We start from the raw sequence: 22,434 nt of genomic DNA, 5'->3' as shown, positions 1-22,434 counted from the left end.
ATATATATCCACATGGGGGCATTGTATTGTTGCTGGTACTTCTGAAACTTCCTACAGAAACAAGGCAAAGATACCTCAATGGACAATCATATATTTCTTTTTTTACGCTTAGGAGATTTATGCTTAAGATAAACTATTCTGAAAGGTAGATATTAAGTATCTGTCCTGTAATTAAAAAATAATTTGAAAAACCCTTAGATTACAAATATACCTTAATCACAAGGGAATTAGAGTTTTATTCCACAAAGATTCAGATTATTTTAGAATTTATTTTCCCTGCCAAAAGGCTTTTTCTTTTCTTTTGGAAGTTTAGCCAAGTTAGCTTATGAATGGGAGATTAATGATCAAAATACAGAAAGTTAGATTTTGTTTGCTACCTGGATTTATTACAGAAATATTTGTATGTATTCCTAACATGAATTATAACATGAATTATTTTTTTCCGCTTTATTTATATGCAAGACTTCAGAAGGCAAACAAGCATTACTTTGTAGGACTGAAACAAGTTTTTATTATTCAAGCTTTCTTCCACTTTACCTGTAATCTATTGAAGACAAGAAAAAACATGACTGTTCTTCATATTACACTGTATCTTAATGCAAGCAATTTCTCAATCCATTTTTAGATTTTTCTACAAAATCTAGGTTCTTCTATATTTTTACAAATTGAAAAGGGGTCCACACAGAATTATACTCTTATTTCGATTCTGAACTTCTGAAGTTATAGCAAAACTTTGGCAAAAATCTGTTTTCTGCTATGACACAGTGTTCCTAATGGTTGCTTTGGAAACATTGTGATCGTTTTATCAATTCAACTTCTGGAGCTATTTTGGTGTGAATTTGTATATTAGAACTTGGAAAACTTTTTTTTGTAAGGTAGCTGTTGATTTTCTTCAGTAAATTAAACTTCTATCACAGTAAATAAACAAAAAAAGCTGTTAAATTTTAATAGTCTCTAAAAATTAATAACTGCCTTCTAAATTCAGCCATTCACACTCCAAAACTCCTTCTCCGTCATCACACATTATTTTGGCAAGCTATTCAGAAGAAGGCTATAGAAACTTAGAGGTATAGCTGTAACTGGTACAAAAACTAGCTGCCAAAAAATTCCATTCAAAGAATGGGAGTAGTCAAACAAAATCAGAATATTACAAATTTAAATACCATACTTTACTGAAACACCTTGCTTGGCTAACATTTCATGATTTTAAGACTGGTCCTTTACCTGAATACTTAGTTCTAGAAAGATCTCATAACAAATTTTACACTTGCCTTTACAAGACAACGAAGATATGTTTTGGTAGTTGTGAGATATAACATTATCTTGATCTTTAATGGCTGCAGTTTTCAGTGCTGGGAGCCCTTAATTTCAGTAAAAGCATTTGAGCTGTATCCCAGTGGAAGATTCTTATTATATTGTTAGAAGCAAAGGACTATAAAAATACCCAGACAGAGCAAGTAAGCCTTACTTGCAGCCAGGAGGAGACCAGCAGAAATAGAGAGTAATGCAGCTAGTATTAATTAGCCGAGTCATATATCAGACATGCAGTTTTAGGGCAATGGTTGTCCAAAATACAGGTATGTGCCAGTTCTTAAGAGTTCCCCAGAGTTCTTGAGAATCATTACTGGAGAGTGTGTTGTGGTGCATGTTGCCACATTGCCCTTCTTTCCCCGCGCAGCTTTATCACAGTACTCTCCAAAACTAGATGCTGTTACAGGTGATAATAAAACTTCTGAGCTTTGAACTTTATCACCTTCCTTAATTTTTCTTTCCTCTTAAATTCTCCTAAACCCTGATGAAGTAATCGTCTCATTGTGATTTTTCAAAATGTCACCTGCAGTAAGCTGTGTCCTTTCAGTTTCACTGCTTCAGTTCCCAGTGAAGCTGCTAGTGAAATTAAAATGTAATGAAAATGAATGACAGTGTCTTTACTGTCCAACTATTTATGTTGTGCAACCACGTTAGAAGAGAACCTTAGTTCTCTGTAGTACATATTTTTGTCTTCAAAAGCCAGCACAAAGTCTTTTCCAGCACATACACAATAATGAATTATGCTGAAAATAATGTGTGCTGTGTGAATCAATACCAGATTCCTGTAGCATTAAAATTGCCATTAGAAGCAACTATGAGCTTTGTGTTTTTTCCTATTAACTAAAGTTTAGGAATAATTCCAACTTCTTCTCATGTTCATACTGGTTTTGTACCTTATCACAGTCCTCATCAGAAACAACAGAAACCTATGTACATTTAATAGTATGTCTTCCAAACTCCTTTACTATGCATTTTTCTTCTTTTCCTAGATGTTTAAGTAAAAATCTTGCACATTGGCACAGGACATTTATACTGATAAAGAAACAAAAATTCTTAACTGAGCATCCCACCTAGCTATCATTTGTGGCGGGCATTGCAAAATAAGGTACACAAAGAAGCAAGCGAAAATCTAGGATGGAATAAAGTGTTGCCAGATGGCATGGGAATCGTCAAGAGACAGCTCTATTTATGTTCTTCTCACTTCACCTGTAGCAACGACTAGACCTGCAGCCTTCTGAATCAACTTACTGTATCTTCCTAGAGGACAGGGGAAGAGAGAGAGGAGGAGAGAGCAGTGTCACAATTCAGTGTCCAGTTGTTCCTGAGAGAATGGTTTTGACTGAAAAATGATCAGTGCAGTGGACAGCAAAAGACAATCTTCTATACATAATCTGAAGACAGAAGTAGGAGTACAAGGAGGAAAAAGGAGGAGTCATTTTTCAGGAACCTAGACTAAACCCTGGGAGTTCAATCTATTTATAAACAGCTGAGGCACTAGCTTCAGCTGCATTTTTATGATGTCCATTTATATTATACATACCTTAAGCAAACTCTTATTGAAACCTAATCTTTAAGCAGACTGAGCTAATTAGAAATGTTAGATTGCTCTTACCTCTGATTTCTGTGTTGCTGTATTCCTTTGTAAACCTACATCATTTAGAAATACATCCAATATACCCAGCAAATCCAGAGAACCTCATTACAACTGTAACAAAGCTATCTTTTCTATGCTTAAAGGTACACGGCACTGTTGGAGAGCCCTGGTGGATTTGGGTAGAAGACCCTACTAATGATCACATTTATCATTCAGAGTACTTCATCATTCAAAAAAAGCAGGTAATGGATTTTATTCAGAATCTCATAGCAAGACAAAAATAAAGTTAGTGAGATACTGATTTGTAAGGTCAAACAGTATTTTGACCTAAGCAGATTTTCAAATCAGTAGCAAAGCTTTCAGTTTCAGATGTACATGATAAGCTTGGACTTCCACAAAGATGTTTCCTAATCTCAGATGTCCCTTTTTCTCCTCCTTTGGTGGAACAGTTATTCCCAAGTGAAAAAAGAAAGACTGTAATGATTTTGTCTGTTTAAGAAAAAGATGAAGAGCCAGCCTTATTTTTATCTTTTGAAGTCCATGGAAACAAAATCCATTCCCAGTGGTGAAATATTTCATAAAGATGTGAACATTTTGCATATGGAGTTCCACACATACTTTATTGCCTTGTGTTGGTAATGCTTATGGAAGTGAGGCAAACTATAATTTTTCAAGTTACTGATTTGTCTGTGCAGTAATTATTCTCTACACGTTTGCATTAGGTCATTACTAAAGAACCTCAACTGCTGGTGTTCACAATCCCAATTTTTGAACCTCTTCCTTCTCAATATTACATTCGAGCTGTGTCCGATAGATGGTTAGGAGCAGAGGCTGTATGTATCATAAATTTTCAACATTTGATTCTTCCAGAGAGACATCCACCCCACACAGGTAACTTCAAATTTGATCATTTTGTTTTAATTCATCTTGCTCATACTGATTTTCCTTGTGATAGCGCAATAAATCTCTTAACTTCTGCTTCTTCGTAGAAAAGTATATGGAATTTCATTTTGTGATATATTTGTATTATTGAGACCATTTTTTCACTAACTTTAAAGCTCTCTAAAATTTTAAACTCCTGAACAAAAAGCAGTTCATTTCATCTCAACATAACGTCAGTCTTTTAGTTACTCCGGGTTCTCTATAAATCATAGGAAAATTGAAACTGTCATATAAAACTAAGCAAATTTCTGTGTTACAGTATGTCTTATCTTAGTGCTTGTAAGCGTTATATTTCTTCTGGACTGGTTAAAAATAATCTTAGAGTGGATGGTTGTATTATAAATGGCATTCAGCAAAGAAAAAACAAACACAGATAAAATTTTGAAAATATGAAACGTTCTACAATTTTTACTAAAATAAATTCATCACAGCAAGTAGTGAACATCACATTTCAACTCAGCACTGCTGATCAAGTCATGGCCTTCCCCTCCCCCTCCTTTTTTTAACACTTGGCACAGAAGCATATGTTTGTGTTTTGCTTCTTTTTTTCTGGATACATAAATTGCTTTATACATTCATTGTGCCTGATGTCATTGTAAAACCTTTCCACTGTAATTACATTTGGCTCATCCAGCCATCTGTGAAGTGAGTGTCTTCAGAAATACTCAGTTCTCATACGGTGTTGTCCTTTGGCATGCATAAATTCACATGTGTTTGTGAAGTGTTTAGCTATTGTTATACTGTACCTACGCTGTCTGGAAAAGCATGTGTAACCTTTTTATCTAATTGACTGATCACTGACTACTATTCAGAAGAAACAGAAAGATATTTACACATCACCAGTTATGGAGCCTCTAGGATTTATGGTAATTGATTTCAATTCCCATCTGGTTCCCACTCAGCAATGAAGTACGTAGAGGCCCTGCTAGGCAAAAAACCTTCTTTCTCCTCAACAGAGCCCAAGAAATCACAGTTTCAGTGGGAATGATAAAACAGCCATAAGGTATCAGTGAAAAGCATGTGAAGAATATTAGGCATCATTGCCTCAGTAGATTTTATGATTCCCATATCATACCTTAATGTGAAGCACCCTGAAAAGACAATGAGACCTCCAGCCACAAAAAAAAAAAAACCAACCCAAACTTCAAAGCAAGCATCTGCATAGCAGAATCACTGCAGTCTCCTTAATTTGGTAGGAATCCAAATCCAATCTGGTTATATATATCATCTTCCAAATTCCACAATCTCTAATTGTTTGGATAGCAGATGCCCTCAAGATATATTGAGAATCATATATCGAAGGGCTGTTTGTTTATTTATTAAGATTATGTCTTTAATTACATGTTTAAAGGATTAGATGCAAAATCTGTGCTCATCTGATTTGTATTACTCCATCAACTTAGAAACTCCAAAGAATCCTTCCTTCTTAAATAGTTTTTTCCTTGAATCTAAAATATACAGATTATGCTGTCCTCCGACTCCACATTCTGTTGTCATAAGAATCTGGACATACATATAATCTTACACAGTGAGTGTTGAATTTACTACAAATGGGTAAAAAGTAAACAGCTTTAACATTGATTTATGCAAATGGATGGTTCACAGCTATCAGAATACTAACAGCAGTACTTGCAGAAATACTTGAGCTATAAAATCAACTTTTCATTATTCCTCATTGAAGTTAACAATGACCCAAATGTGTTATATGAGATATTAAATATTAGAATTTCCAATGTAAGGGTTTTTTTCCACTAAATTATTGGTTAATATCCTGTCATCATAATAAACTATGTTACGCCATGGCAACTCTTGTCATGCACTTATGATTATTTTGTGGTTTTAGAGCTTCTGGATCTTCAGCCTTTGCCTATCACAGCCTTGGGACATCGGGAATATGAACTCCTGTACAAGTTCACACACTTCAACCCTATCCAGACCCAAATTTTTCATACACTTTATCACACAGACTGTAATGTTCTTCTTGGAGCACCTACAGGTTCTGGAAAAACTGTTGCAGCTGAATTAGCCATCTTTAGAGTTTTTAACAAGTATCCCACATCAAAGGTTTGTAAAATAGGTTTACTAGAATCATTTTGTGTAGACATGTTTTCAGCGATGCAAAAGCCTAGAAAAAGACTATGGCAAACTGAATTTTGCTTTCTCCAATTTATACCTGTCTGGATACAAAATGGTATTGCATTATGTACATTATGCTTTTATTTCAACTTTTTATATTAATCAGTGTACAACTAGAGTTAAATCTAAGAACACGACATACAGTCATGCTGGAGTTCCTTTTCTGTATTTAACCTGCATTTGCTGCTTTAATCTCCTTGTATTAGCAGTAGTACTGTTTTATAGCCATTGGTTCCCCACCATATGAATACAGCTAATGCAGTCTCTCTCTTACTTAAACAAACAGGTTGGAATTAATTACTGCAAGCCAATTTTCTGTTCCAACTTGCCTCTGTGTTTTATTTTTTAAATTGTCTAAAAGCTGAACAACTCAGCTTTTGGGAGTTTGTTTTCAAAGTGAATATATAACTGTAGCTTGACTTAGCCATCTTGTCTTAGTTAACCACATTTTAGCTTTAAGTCCTTGGAAAAGATACTTGTATCTGACTGTGAGATTAAACCAAAGAATAACCTTTGAATTTTAACAGAAATCATGTACATAAATCCCTTATTCATATTTGAAATTTCTATATCTTCATGTAATTTATTAGTCCAAGTGAGATAAACAAGCCATTCATACATTTTCAGTTTATCTATTAGACTTAGAAAATAGCCAGCTCTCAAAGGAATATATCTTTTAGGTTTTAATATAGCTGAAAACCTGGCTATACATTGTAAGGAATGTATGTGAATTCTTCATGTAGCATTTTTTTCATGTTCAAAAGCTTCAGAATATTTAACCATAAATCTGTAAGTAAATATTGTTTCTACATGTCAGAGTATTCTCCCCCTACACAGCAGGCTTCTTTGAGGAAAAGATTGTGACATTTTGCTTAAAATAATCAACTTTTTAATTTAATTGGTAATCTTTTAATAATTCAATGACATAACTTGAAATCAAGTAAGATATTGCTTGCTGGTAATTCTGATTATTTCTGTCCTAGAATGTTAGCTTGCAGATTTTATAGTCCTAGAAAAAAATGGCATTATTCATATAAGTGGGTTTTGATATTAAATGGTATGATAAATACCTCCATTTCAAGAAATGATTCTTTCTTAATACATTTGCTTGTTAATGGCTGAGGAAACATAGCAGTATTTTCAGGTGTTAAGTCTGTTTTAAATATAATCCCGTTGTAGGTCATTTAAGAAACTCAGGCTTTAATCATTTTATAGATAACGAGTATGTTAAAATCTCACAAGTATTAAATATATTTTTTTCCTTGTAGGTACACTTTAATAAAGGTTTCGTGTTTAACTTCTGGTTTTGTGACTTTTCTTTTGCAGGCGGTGTATATTGCACCCTTAAAAGCACTCGTTCGTGAAAGAATTGAGGACTGGAAAGTTAGGATTGAAGAAAAACTTGGTAAAAAGTATGTTTCTCCTTACCAAATTAGAGAAATGAGAATGAAAAGAACAGCCCACCAAGTATGAGTAAAATGTACAGAATACTTTTGAGTATTTCAAAATAGGTTTTGATTGTATACTATCCTTCAAATTTCTAGTACTTGAAAAATAAAAAATGCTATCAGTAGTCATTGTAGTGATAGCAAAATCAAAACTAAAAAGGGATACACTTTGATACCTGTTTTCGTTCTTATTACTTGCCAGTATAATAAATACGAAGCTCAGATTTCTCTCTGCAATATCCTTGGAAGTTGAAACTGCAATCCAAAATAAGCTTTCTTTAGATACTGCAGCAATAAGGAACTCATAGGAGTTGCATGAACTGTATCCTAGTATTCATACATTGTCTTTCATATATAAATTAGAAATAATTTTATGCCTTGGTAACATTAATTTCTTACTGATCTCAGGTGTTGGAGTTCAGCCATTACTTTATGACATATAAAGTATATCAGTCATGATGATTTCCAAAATTATACTTTCTTGAGTTAAAAATTATATCTGTAGGATGGACTATTTAAGGCCCTTTCCTTTCCTATGTATAGCTATTTTTGTACGTTAAAGCTTGAAGCACACCACAGGTTTCAATAGAAAGAGATGCGAGACTCTGTACATGAAATTACTGTTCCTGCTATTATCATAGCAGTGACATACTAATTGGCAATTATTTTTTTTTGCTACTTTAATGGCCTGTGAGGATAAATTATTTACCTCATAATTTTAAAATATTTTCAAGTAATATTTCCTTTTTGAAAATTTGAAAATTACTTGTGACTGAAATTTTGAACAGAAGATACACATTACTTTGAGGAATTTTTAATAGATGTTCAACTGGATGTAGAATGTGTCATAGGAATGTCAAAAATCCATTATATTCAGTCTAAAATGATGAATCATCTCAGATGCTATTTGTAGAACTTGAAAGGATAATAAGGCAAACAATTGGAAAAACTCTGCTAATCTTCCCAAAAAAATGACCTCAGGATAGTTTCTGGTCCAGTCTTAATGGAACTTCACCAACAAATGCAGATACAGTACAATCTAGACTCGTTATTCAAACCAGAGATCGATACAGAACAGCAGGCAGCAACTTGGTAGCTTTCTAGAAAGCTTTCATCCTGGTTATGACAGGATGTTATAATTCACATCATATCATACTAATATTCTCATCTTATCTTCATTTTGAAAAATTAACCATAGATGGTTTGGGACTGATATTCACCCTCTTCTTTTCATATGGTTTTGCTAAGGAATGGTATTTAGTATTTATACGGTATTTGGTAGGAAAACAGAGAGACGGATTTATTTACTTAGAACAGTTTTGAAAATCCTGTTAGAAGTATTTGACCAGAAACAAAATGACTTTTTTTAATTTTGTTTCTTCTCTCCTTTAAGAGTCAATATTTAGGAGTTTCTGTTTGAACATTAAGATGTTCTAAAGCTTTGTAAAGCCAAGCCACCGTCTTTCTTGATTACAGGGTTGTGGAGTTGACAGGAGATGTGACTCCTGATATGAGAGCTATTGCCCAAGCTGACCTGATTGTTACTACCCCAGAGAAGTGGGATGGTGTCAGCAGAAGCTGGCAAAACAGAAGCTATGTTCAGAAAGTTTCCATTCTTATCATAGATGAGATTCATCTGCTAGGTGAGCATGTTTTGTTGGTTTTAATCAGAATCATTGCTAAATTTGAAGAAGTCTGCTGGTACTTGTGACGTGAATGTACTTTTTGACATCTGAACCTTTTCTGGTTTTTGATGCACTTTTCATTTACTAGGGGATGAGAGAGGCCCAGTATTGGAAGTCATTGTGTCTCGAACAAACTTCATCTCATCTCACACAGAGAAGCCTGTAAGAGTAGTTGGTTTATCCACTGCTTTAGCAAATGCCAGAGACCTTGCTGACTGGCTAAATATTAATCAGGTATGAAAAATGTTTCAGAAGATGGTTATGTATTTGTGCTGCAGAAAAAATAAAATAAAAATTTGTAGGGTAATTCAGCTTGGAAAAAATGTTTTCTTGTAGATGGGTCTATTCAATTTCCGACCGTCCGTACGCCCAGTTCCTCTGGAGGTGCACATTCAGGGCTTCCCTGGCCAGCACTACTGTCCTCGCATGGCTAGCATGAACAAACCTGCATTTCAGGGTAAGCAACAAGCTCCTAGATCTTCCCCTTCTTTCCGTAAAAGGAAAAAAAAGACTTTGAGCACTTTACACAGTTCATTTGCAGCACATTTACAACATGTGTTCCTGTATGTACTGTTGGCATGTATAGGGGGAATCTGCTCTGCTAATGGCCCAAAGCTATTTGTCTGAAACGTAAAGTGTGCTGCAAATGCAACACATAACAGAGGAATGTAATGTGTTTAGAACAGAAGAATAAAACTAGTACTAATGAAGGGGAAATAAAATGTGTTTTCTCTTAGTGTTTGACACCGTAAAGAAACATTTGTGTAAAAATATTTGAAATTTAGAAAGTAATAAAACTATTCATATTATTAATCTGCTGAGGTATTTTCATATGGACCACTGTATGTAAGCATTAAAAAAATTGTGAACAGAAGTTGCAAGTCAGGCTAACCTCCTATAATTCTAGTTTCAGAGCAATAACCATAAAATCCAAAATTTGTAGTGCATCCAGATATGCTCCTGTTTTCAATTTTTTATTCTTAACAAAGCTGGCAAGCAGGATAGATTTAAGAAAAACTCTCGTATTTTATTTGAACATGTTTTGGTTTGGTTACATAAGGAATATTTATTATATCAATTAAAAATAACCTCCAAAATAAATTTTGTAATGTGAACTGCTGTTGATTGTGAGGTGACATTTGTGAGGTGACTTTTTAGCTGCTTTAATTAGCCTTATGACAGAAGCAAAGTATTGATTGTGGACTAGAGACCAATCTTGACAGCTCAGATTATTTACACCTCCACAAGAGCATTGTACAAAAACACTAATGAACAATAAATCTGTCTTGGTCTGTTCTGCCACACCTGTTCCTGAAGCAGCAAAAATCCATTAGATGCTGGGCTTTTAAAATATATAGATATATTGGCATATATAGTTGTAAGGTATAAATACGCATGTTTCACTAATTTCACAACTGTATACTGTGTGTCTATGCAGGAGCACATGCTGGGTAGTATTCACAAACTGGGCAACAATATGTGATGGTGGATAGTATGAAATAATTCTCAGAAATTAACAATGCATAAATTTAATTGCTAGAGTGAGAATTACATGAGAAAACACACAAACAGATTTATAAGAGATTTAGAGAGAGTATTTGAAATTCTACGTACACCTGTTTATACTTCGAGTGCTTGTTGATGTTAGAAAATCTGGAGATGTATGATTTATTGAGGGCTTTTTTCCCCATTTGTTTGACGTGACATAGTCAAGGTTATTTTAGCATTTCCATGGCAATACTTATTCCTGAGATCATAAAAATTTTGCTGCAACTTGAAACTTTTCAAACATGGGCTGAGAAAGAAAATGCCTTTTTAAAAAGTCCTAAAACATAATTGATTTAAATATATCAGACTAATTACTAAACAACAGAAACAAACTTCTTTTGTACCATAACGCCCACCTTTCACAGCAGCTATTGTAAAGTCACTTTCTACCTTTTTTACCTTTTCTGGTTTTGGTAGATTGAAGTGATCCTTTGCAGGCAGACATGAGTTTATGCAGTCTGAGCTCTGGGCCAGGCAGAAAACAAGTTTTGGACCTTAATGGCACTTAGCCTGAGACAACATATCCCAATAGGCTGGAAAAAACAGAACATAGTTACTAGGCTGAGACAGTATTCACAAGTTTTGAAGTCTAGAAAGCTTGTCCAGGTTTTGTGGTGTTTGGGTGGAGGTTTTTTTCCTAACTGCTTTTCTTAAATCTTTAGCTTACACTGATCACTGAAATAGCAGGGCAAATTAACTCAGAGTCAGACAAGCATAGTTACATGATCTTTGATTCAGAGAGGATATATGCTCACCTCAGTTGTAACTATCTGGCAGAATAGAGACTAAGTATACATACCTGTATATCATCTGCAGAGAGGTGTATCAGCTGTCTAGGTATTGCAAAGAGAAACTCTTAATTTTTGTCATTAAAGGGCCTAATCCACAAGTTCTGTTTTCCTCAACAGCAATTCGGAGTCATTCTCCAGCCAAGCCTGTTCTTATTTTTGTGTCATCCAGACGTCAGACAAGGCTTACTGCCTTAGATCTGATAGCTTTCCTAGCCACCGAGGATGATCCCAAACAATGGCTGAAGATGGATGAGAGAGAGGTAGAATCATTTCACCTGCATTATTTGTGCTTTGCTTCTATTTTGTTGATGCTTGTTTGAAAAGAAAGTACATCTAAAACAAAAGAGTCACTTGAGGGTAGATCTTGAAACAGCTATGCATATGCTAAATTTCAGTATGTATTAAAACTAGTGTCAGCATTGAAACTATAGAAGCATCTCTGCAAGATCTGAACTTTAGAATACAAACTCTTTTGTCTTTGTTTTTCCTGCATGTCTATTATTAATGCTAGTTCCATTGTCCCGGACGACATATATCACATGATGCAAGTCTTTGATACAAAGATAAGACAAAGAATAAAAGAAAGAGGACTAGTGTTCTCCAAAGTTTACAGCTGAAAATCTGTGACATATAGATGTTGAGCTGGAATTTAAATCAAATCTCTTTCAGTGTTTCAGGAGCAAAATCATCCCTCTCATAAAATAACTCTGTGTGTAGAGGGTTATATATGTATATATCAGTGTGTATATATGTATATACATGTATAAACACGTCTATCCATCTATATTCATACACATTTATATATACTGCAGAACCAACAGTTTAGGAATGGTTAAATCTTGCATATCAATTAAATAAATCAATGTTAAAAAAAAAAAGATACCTTCTGCCGGTATCTCTGTTATAAGAACATAAAGGTTACAAGGTCAAATACTCAGGTGTTAAGCAACGCTGGAGTAAAGCTTTAATTTTTTTCTTCTTTTTCAAGCAGTATAATCCTTAATTACATTTTTTTGTGTTGTTTCTTAAAGCAACACTTCAATTATTGCAAAACATGAATGATGGTCAAATAATAAACAGCCATTCAATATGCGGTTTTATCTGCATTCTTCAAATTGTATACTAGATTTTATTTACTGCACCTGCTCTGAATACAGAATTATTTATTTCCTTCTGGACTAATGGTTCCAATTACAATATATCATTGCTTCAAAACAGTTTTTTTAGTTGATATTCAGATTTCCTAGATTTTGGAAGTTAGCTTTCCCTAATGGTTGCAGACCTTCTGCATAGGAATTTCTGTGATAATATAAGGCTAAAACACAGCAAAATGCATGACTCATAAATATAAGGTCCAAACTGAATATTGTGTGAATATTTATGTGTCAACAGTTGTATGAATAGTTATACAATTGTATACCAAAAAATTATATGCCAAAAAGTACAGGTTTCTAGATGAGAATATTTGATTTTGTTTGGTCTTTGCAAAAGAAAAAAGTGTCATGTTTCTGTGATAAAGCATACCATCTGTATCCTTCCTCTTTTGGATGGATTTTAAAAGAGAAAATGGATGTCTTGGCTGATAAAGTACTAGTACTAAAACCATGTCTCAGTTTGATGCTGCTTTTCTGACAGTATAACCTCTATTTGATGTTTACTTGAGCATAACAGAAACATTTCAAATAAAAATTATTAGTGTGTACTGGAGTACTCTAGTACCTTGTGGTAGTTTACTGTAGTAATCTCACCTACAGTGAGAATATGCAATATGCAACATTCCCTAAATTACTTGCATCAATACAAATACCTTCCTCCTGTCCTGTGAGCCACTACTATCCTGAAAAAAACTGTAACTGAAGCTTCGCCACTTGCTGGAGAAGGGTTTTCTATTAGGAGTCTTTGAATTTCCTGTGTTTCAGAATATACCTCTGAAGGTTTTGAAAGAGGAGCCAACAAGGACAAGCAGACTTTGCATTTATTTGTTTAATAACATTTGCATAAGATTTGTATTTGAATTAATAAGCTGAATGTTTGGAACATAAGATACCTACCAAGTTATTCAGTTCTGATTACATAAATATAAAAGACTGAAGATTAAGCCCTAAATTATTATATCTTACCTCAGTAAAGCAGAACACAATTGTGTTTGAAGTACCCACAATTCCAGGTGGACATTTCTTTAGGTAATTATGGGACCAGTTTGTAGTTTTATGTTTTAAATGAGCATGATTAGCTTGAGTTTCATTTGACATTGAAGCAAAGGAGAAAGCTATAGTAGTGCTACATACATAGTGTATGTATTGCTTAATTCTTTAATTTTTTTGTTTAAAAATTCTAACTTCAAGTTATATTAAAGTCAAGCTTGGACTAGGTGAAAGTAGAACTAGTGAATACCTACTTTATAGTAGGTATTTCCTATCTTAAACACTTGCCCAAGTATTTCAAGTGTTTCTCAATTTCATGTGGGATAAAAATGGACCAGTTAGAAGAAATAAATTGTTGTTGCCTTTAAACAGCATTTTTGTTGCCTGTCAGTTTTTCATGTTTGTTTTTTGCAATCCAGTGTTCCTTTAGGGGAACTTGCAAACTAATGACTTTATTTTCAAAGTATTTGTAATTGTTAATTGTGAAGTATGTTGAGATAAAAGAGATTTTTCATAAATGGGTGCATACAAAGTTTACAAGCTTTACAGCAGGCCTTGGCATTTTTCTTCATTCAGCCTTATTTGTATAACACCAATTTTGGCTGACATAAGATTCCTTTGAGAACTCATTGGTTAGTTTTGTTGAATGGTGTGATAGGTTTTGCTACATGATGGCCAAATATGTTTATGTTAGCTTCCTAGTGGATAGGTTTCTTAAGGCTTCTTAAAATGCAGTAAACAATGACATCTGCAAAACTGATACTGAAGTAGACAGATTCTTACAGCCATTAAAAGTGATTTTTCCTCTGTTAACCCTGCATGGCAGTTTTTCCGTGAGGGTAACAGAGAGATTCAAGGAAGCCTCCAGTGATGTTGAAATACCCTACTTACTGAGATTTGTAGCTGATACTTCAAAGCTCATCCCTACATTTGCCAATTGCTATGCATAACGCATGCAGAAGTTCTTCAGGATTTAAGCAGGACTGCCACAGTTTGCCCAAAGTAGAGTATGAGTGGGCAGTCTCTTGAAGAAGAAAGAATAGTTACCTATTTTAGAGTGTTATGAGTGGGTTTTTTTCTTTTTCTGTAAGATGCATTATCCATACACGTTCCAAAATGAGCTCTCTATCTGACTTAGGATTTGCAGTCCCAACGCAGAGTTTATTTTTCACCAAAGAGTGAAGAAGCAGCTGAAGCTGCTTTCCTTTCCATTTACAGTAGTTGCAAGGACTCTTCAGCAGACATCACCCTGTAAAGATTGTCCGAGTTATATTTATGAGGCACAGGTGTATCATGACAGAAATGAGAATAGGCACTGCATCTCAGAGAGAAGAGTGCTCCTGTAAATTGAGTAATTCTTTATTTCTTTTTACCATTCATTGATGCCACTGTGCCAATGAAAAAGAAAACCTTATTGCTTACCCTGCTTTATTGTATAATCATTAGGTGATTTTCATATATAAGCTTTCCAGCTAATATTCTAATCATAGAATCACAGAATTGTTAAGGTTGGAAAAGACCTTTAAGATCATCAAGTCCAACCGTTAACCTAACACTGCCATCCCACCACTAAACCATGTCCCTAAGCAGCACATCTAGATGTCTTTTAAATACCTCCAGGGATGGGGACTCCACCACTTCCCTGGGCAGCGCATTCCAGTGCCTGACAACCCTTTCTGTGAATAATTTTTCCTAATGTCCAATCTAAACCTCCCCTGGCACAATTTGAGGCCATTTCCTCTTGTCCTGTCGCCCATTACCAGGGAGAAGAGACCGACCCCCATCTCGCTACAGCCTCGTTTCAGGCAGTTGTAGAGGGTGATAAGGTCTCCCCTCAACCTCCTCTTCTCCAGACTAAACAACCCCAGCTCTCTCAGCCTCTCCTCACCACTTGTGCTCCAGACCCCTCACCAGCTTTGTTGCTCTCCTCTGGACATGTTCCAGCATGGAGATGTCAGCCAGGACTGACACGTTCAAGCTTGCGACCCATTACTTATCTTGTTAAATGGGACAACAGCTCAGATTATCCTTTTGGAAATAGACAGTGCCACCAGTTTGTGGTGGTAAGCTTGGGTAAGAACAGTTATACTGTTCTGCATTAGGAACTGACTAAAGAGGAACAAGTCCTTCTCTTTCAGAAACTGCATCTACATCTGTGGTGGCAGCAGATGTTGCAATCTTTTTACAACATAATTTATTAGAATCAAGTTTTCAGTTTATTTATTTTTCTCTAATGTTTTTACTGCTTTTTGGTTTTAACCTAAAACAAAAGTACAAAGTAGTATTTATTGTTTATTGTTTGAAGTTAGAATGCAGTTCTCACCAGCAAACAAGCAGGGTGTTTTCATATTTGGGTTTGGTTTTTTTTTTAAAGACATTTATTCCCCGGCCAGATACTTGGATAATTTTTTTTATATTTACACTGCAAGGACTGAAAAGAAATGTACTCATGTAAACAGTTTTAACTTTAACCACAATGATTTTTGCATTCTGCTTTGTGCATCATTTTACCATCTGCATCTTGTTAAGACTCTTCTTTATGAAACCTCTAGAAATAACTAAAATCCTTTAGCACAAACATACCTACTGTAATGTTCAATAACATCCATACCAGGCAATAGCCAGCTTCCACTGAATTCAAGGGCACTTGAATGAAGGTCATTCATTGACTCCAAAAGAATGAATCAGGCCCATACTGATTTTGTGATTTTAGAGATGTGAGACTATAAACATGTGTGAGCTAATTATGGATTTGTATATGTGTTCGTATACTATGTGGAAATATGCATAGACATATGCATGAAAGTGAATTAAATTTTACCATATAGTTCTGTTTTGCATTTCTAAAAAAACAAACAAACAGAAAGAAAAAGAAACCCATCCCAAGAATTGCTGGAAAGACAAAAGATGACTTTTCCTTCTCTAACCTTTAAATCAAATAACCTATTATCTCCATGTTATTGTTCTGAGGTAATGCTGTGCTATAAAACAGGAACAGAAGAATCTGGTCTGTGTCATGAATAGGTATATTGCTGTCTTAGATGAGATTTTTAATGTTAAATGTATATGTTTTAATAATGTATCTCAATTGCTTAAACCGTATTTTAAGATGTTTCTTGAGTAATCTTATTTGAGGTGGTTTAGGCATCTTGTTTGTATGGGAGAGTTCTGGAGTATGAGGATGTCAACTCTTCATCAAAAATAATTTTATAAGATGACTTTTTTTCCTGCCTTTAAAGATCAGGAGGGTACCCAAGAATGATTTCTAAGTGTTTCACTCATTATAGAAGTTCAACTTCCTTCTACAAGATGTTGTTTTTATGACACGAAAGTGTGTCATAAAAAATTAACATTTAGTTATAACAAGGAGATGTTTTTATTTCACTTAACATCTGTAGCAGATGTGAAATATGTAATTATTTTTGTAAAAGACTTCATAACTTTCACGATTCTTTTGTTTGGCACATCTTTCTTCTATTGGGCATTTTAGACAATTGATAAGCATTATTCAGTGGCATATGGTCTGAGTCTGACGTGCTTTGAAAAGAGTACAGAGTACTAATAATGAGGATTCTGTGAAAATGGGAAAACCAGCACAACAGATATGCTTTGAGAAAGTATGGGTTTTTAGCATCTTGAAACAATATATCACACTCAAAGGGACAGAATTGGGCTGCACAATCTGTTAGCTCATTCTTGTCCAATCTGGTCTCCTCCTTTCTTTTGGAGCCAGCATTGTCATCAACTTGCTGAATTATACTCTGACTGGAATGTATTTCAGGCACAGGGTAATGTATCTACTTAAATGGAATCCTATCTTTCTACAAAAGCTTTTTAAGTATAATAAATTTAAAATATAAAAAAGTTCTATTAGCTTAAAGTAAATGGTTCAACAGTTTACATATGTGCAGGAACAAAGAAAATGACTACTTACTAGTTTGAGAAAAATCTAGCTTGTTCAGAGATTAGAATATAAAAGGTAGAAATAAACTTTATTTTTTATAATAAATATTTTGCAATGTTACTAGAGTCCCAAATTGGTTTTCAAAGGTTTTTTAATACAAGGTGAATTCCTGATCCAGCCTAGTGTTAGGAAAGCACAGGAGGTACTTTTGTTTGTTCACCAAAAAATCTGTGAAGGAGAGCAAAACCTTTTGCGCATGGGCCCAATCCTGCCTGTCTTGGAGTCCAGGGAAAAAAATTCCTTCTTGCATTAAGTTCCCTTGCATCGGTGTTGTGGGGGATTTTTTTATGTCAGTACCGTGTATATTTGCTTATATTATTTTTAATATACTTTTTCTGTTCCTAAGATAAAATATATTTTCTTTACCCTTTTATGAGTTAACATTACAGTTGTTTTCAGAAAGATAAATAGTAATGAAGTTATAACGATGCAGAAACTTTAGATTTGTTTTATAGTCACAATGCTGTGTCTGTTTCTGGTTAATGAACCTATTAATTGTGCCATTATTTCTTAATAGAAAGTGATAATAATCTTACACTATACTGACATGAGAGAGTTATATTTTTAAATAAATTGTCATGAGAATTTTAAGCCTTGGATTGTGCCTATGGGTAAAATAGTTGTGTTTATTACATTGATTTATGTGAAAGTAAGGGGTCAGCTAAAAATGACTAGGATTCCCTGCTGCTAAAATGACAGGATAGTAGTACATGCGCCAGCTCTCCTGCTAAGGGTTCTTTAGTTTCCCTGCGGTAAATTACACTGCTTTGCAGGTATGACTAACAGCACCACAGGCCTCCGCTGTAATACAAGTCAGAGGGAGAAAAAAAATAACCGCCACTGATTGTAAAAGCAAGAAGAACATCTTTGAATAAATTCCCAGCAGTGTGAATTTAGGATGTTTTACGCTGGCAACTACCTGGCAAAAAGGTTTAGCTCAGGTTCTGTACTGAAAATAACTAACACTGTAACACTGCGTGTGCTGAAGGAGCAGTCTAATCGCTATAGACTAATCCAAATCATATCATTTGATCCCTGTACTCTTCTCGAGGAAAAGGGAGTTTGGATTCATCATTTTCCCAGTACCAAATTCTGCTCACGTGAATAAGGAAATAAACGTCATTAGAACTGGCTTGTTCCCTTACATTAAAAACATAACTGTCATAAGGTGATGATTCTTGGTAGGGAGGAGAAAAATTAATTCAACAGTATAATACCTTTGGTCGATTTTTGAATGCAGAAATTAATTTTTTCATTTATTTTTCTGATATTTACCAGTGCTGTTTTCTACTTTTCATCTTAATTCTCTGTCAAATGTATACATATAACTGTTATTTCTCAAAGTGTCTATCTAAGCATAAGGAGCCTGTGCAGTGCTAGTACCACTTCATAAATCCATAGCACAAAAAGTATTAATAAGTTCAAAAATATATTTAGCAACGCAAGTTGTTGGTCATAATTGTAGAGAAAACCATATACAGGTTCTCATTTTATCGAGCTCTTTTTTTCTCTTAGAAGAAAACATCTTTAAGATGGGTCATAATTCATGTTGTCTACACTGCAGTCACATGCCTACATGGTGACTAGAGAAATCAAAGGTTTGCTGATTGTATCTAGATCGATAAACTTTATCCTTTAACATATCCTCCTTTCATTCAGTTCTTTACTCTCTTCCACTTATCTACCCCTCTTCTTGTTTCCCTTTCCTAAATAGACTTATCCCCTCTTCACTTCTCAATTCATTGCTTTTCTATTTCTGCTTTCTTTCGTTTCAGTGTTTTATTGTCCCTTTCACTCTTTTCTTCTGTAAGCATCATTTTCTTTTCTACATGCCAGCTCAGTTTATACAACAAACCTTCCATGTCTTATAATATAGGAAACTCTCTGGAACATCCAGGCAACTGCATTGTGAGGGAAAATTAAGTTTAGGAGCTTCCACTGACAGATCAAATTGATTGGATCAAGCCAAAACTTGAAGAATATTTTTTTTTTAAATTGAGTTCTCTGTTACTTCCATCAATTCCGGTTCTGTTAGTCAATACTACTTCAGCAAATAGGCTTTTTAAGATGCTTTGTAATTTGCTCTTCCTGACAAAATTGATTGATTTACAAAATCTGTATTGTTTGTCTGGGGTTTTTTAAATCCTGAATATGGACTATTGTATTCTCTGGCTTTTTTGTACCTTTTAAGGATTTATTTTTTTTATAATAGTAGTGACATAAATTACTTGGGTTTAGATATGTGAATATTTGTATTAACATTAAGATCTGAGAATTATAAAGCCCAGGAAACATTCAGAGAAGGTTAAGGTTCTAAAAATCAGAAGTGCAACACCTCAGAGTCCTAAGTGTAAGTGAAGATATCACTGCAGTCATGCAGGTAGTATATCTCAGTATTTGAGATACTCAGTCCAAGATGAGACTGAATACTCGGTCCAGATTCTTCAGTTACCCTGAGTAATTTGTTCTGCACTACTATTTTTTTTTTCTCTAACCTTGGCTGTACCTCCTAGGTTAACCATGAATGATTCTGCCCATAAGTATGCAATATCATCATGCCACTGCTGGTGGCACCAGGAAACCACTAATAAGAGATGAGGTTTGAAAGTTCCGGGCTATAATTATATTAAAATCACATAAATTAATAAATGGCCTTAGAAATAAAACAAGAGAAGGAATATTGAGGGGTAAAATCACTAAACAAGACAGAAGTTATAAAGCTCATTTGCTATTAGTGAGGGGCTTTTCACAGAGGTCATCTACAGAAATAAATGAGCTTACTATGGAATTTACCACTTGAAAACATGGGCAAGAAATATAGTTAAAATGATAGTAGTTAAAATTATTCCAAATTGTCATTGACAGGTTATTTGAAAAGAATAATAATAAAAATAGCTTTTTGTCTGGACTTCTAAAAGTTTGAAATGAAGACACTCTTTGCATATTGGGTTTCATTACAGAGTTAGAGTCTATAAATTGCAAACTCACACTGAAAAGAAAAATTTCAAATTAATTTGCATTTCAGCATATGAATAGGAAACTTTTTTGATGAATAATAATTGCAGAATTATCAAACTGAATAATGGTGTCTGTCTTTTCATAGGCGTTACAGCGTGCCAAATATTTTTTCATGACTGTTATTATGTTACTGGTTGCAGGGATTTGTTATGTTTTTATACCAGTTCTAACCCCTTTGATACAAGGGATTGCATTAAACAAACACAGAGCAGAATGCACAGGATTTGCCAGACCTGTCAAGATATTTTCAGCATTTTCATTTCCTTATCTGTGCTACTTAGTGTGTCAATAGTCATGTGCATTTTGTATTCCCCCCCGTCACTAATGTAGTATTTGATTTTTTTTTTTATACTAAAACCCAGCTGTTCAGACTGAAGACTGTATTTTCCTGTTTGTATAAACAGCATTGAGCAAATTATTCTTGCTATAAAAAAAGATAATAATAACCCTAAAGTTCTAAATTTTCTGAGTAAACGGTTTTAAAACACACAACTATTCTTTCTGTTACAGATGAATGACATTATAGCGACAGTTAGAGATTCAAATCTGAAGCTGACACTTGCTTTTGGAATAGGCATGCACCATGCAGGTCTGCATGAGAGAGACAGGAAAACTGTGGAAGAATTGTTTGTGAACTGCAAAATCCAGGTACATTTGTTCTTTGAATCCTGCTGTAATGAGTTTTACATGGAATTTTAAAAGTTGACTTTTTGTTACATATACTCCATTAATCTTTCTTTCTGTTTTAGGTTCTTATTGCCACAAGCACATTAGCTTGGGGTGTAAATTTTCCAGCTCATTTAGTAATTGTTAAAGGAACAGAATACTATGATGGAAAAACAAGGCGTTACGTGGATTATCCGATTACAGGTACTCACATAAATTATGGAAATGTTCATGTGCTGAAATGTATTTCAAGCATATGCAAATTATCAGAATTATTTAGTAACTGATCACTGAAAATACCTAATCTGGGTAGAGACTAGGAATGCTGAGGAAAGGGTTTCTTTGATTAATGCAAGTTGTAAAAGAATTCTTAACATTTTATGTAATAATGACAATGTCTCTGTTTTGTAAATCTTTTTTCATGCTAAATTCCTTTAATGTGTATCATCCAAAACAGACATTAAACAATTAAAGGGACAATATAAAGTCCTATTTAGCTACCTAGTTAATTGTATAAAAGGAGGGTTTAATGCTTTTTTTTTTAAATTTTGAAACTTTTTTTAAATAGAAAGATTTCTAATAGTAAACTTACCCATGGTTTGAAATGCAACAGTTGAATCACACATGTATGGGAACATAAAATTTATACGTAGTCACTTGACAGTAAATGAAAAACCATAGCTAGTCTAGTATCTTCAGTGATGTAAGTGATACTTCAAGTAAGTGATACTTCAAAAATAAGCAGCTAAATTAAATATTTGAATTTCTGGTTTGATACAGACTTTTATTGCTTTCTGGCTCCAGTAAACTCCACTTTTCATAAACTGTTCTGCAGTGTTTTCAACAAGCTTAAGAAAGTGAACCATGGAAGTACTTCTTTCAGAGTTCAGAGAGGGAGAATATTTGTCTGGATGGTACTAAGCTTGAAGAATGAGGACAAGCTAAATATATTCCAGGTTTCCTGTTCTGTTTTCCCTTTCTCTTTTTGCAAGAGAAAGTTTATTATTAAATAATCCTATACTATGCCAGGGACATGTACACCTAAGGACAATCTAAATGTTATTTGTAATGTAAACAGAAAGCTTGCATCTTTTTAACTACGCACTGTCTTTTCAGCAAGAGAAGCTTACTAGTGAAAAAAAGCTCAAACTGAAAATACTACAGGAGTTACTGCTCCAAGTAATCCA

At 34.3% G+C, this 22,434-nt stretch overlaps 1 protein-coding gene across 1 annotated transcript in view; it reads left to right on the top strand.

The window, feature by feature from the left end:
- ASCC3 (activating signal cointegrator 1 complex subunit 3) overlaps positions 1–22,434 on the top strand; it is a 261,873-nt gene that overhangs the window by 183,468 nt on the left and 55,971 nt on the right. Inside the window, exons 24-33 of the mRNA XM_035888780.1 lie at positions 3,049–3,147; positions 3,628–3,796; positions 5,691–5,911; positions 7,310–7,395; positions 8,908–9,074; positions 9,205–9,350; positions 9,453–9,573; positions 11,573–11,715; positions 21,092–21,229; positions 21,331–21,451. Of these exons, the coding sequence (XP_035744673.1) occupies positions 3,049–3,147; positions 3,628–3,796; positions 5,691–5,911; positions 7,310–7,395; positions 8,908–9,074; positions 9,205–9,350; positions 9,453–9,573; positions 11,573–11,715; positions 21,092–21,229; positions 21,331–21,451 (1,411 nt within the window). The remainder of the gene's footprint in view (positions 1–3,048; positions 3,148–3,627; positions 3,797–5,690; positions 5,912–7,309; positions 7,396–8,907; positions 9,075–9,204; positions 9,351–9,452; positions 9,574–11,572; positions 11,716–21,091; positions 21,230–21,330; positions 21,452–22,434) is intronic.

This window comes from Egretta garzetta, unplaced genomic scaffold (assembly GCF_000687185.1).
Source record: "Egretta garzetta isolate BGI_Z169 unplaced genomic scaffold, ASM68718v1 scaffold231, whole genome shotgun sequence".
In the NCBI taxonomy this organism is placed as follows: domain Eukaryota; kingdom Metazoa; phylum Chordata; class Aves; order Pelecaniformes; family Ardeidae; genus Egretta; species Egretta garzetta.
The sequence above is the reverse complement of the archived record's forward strand: the minus strand, read 5'-3'. Positions and strand labels throughout refer to the sequence as shown.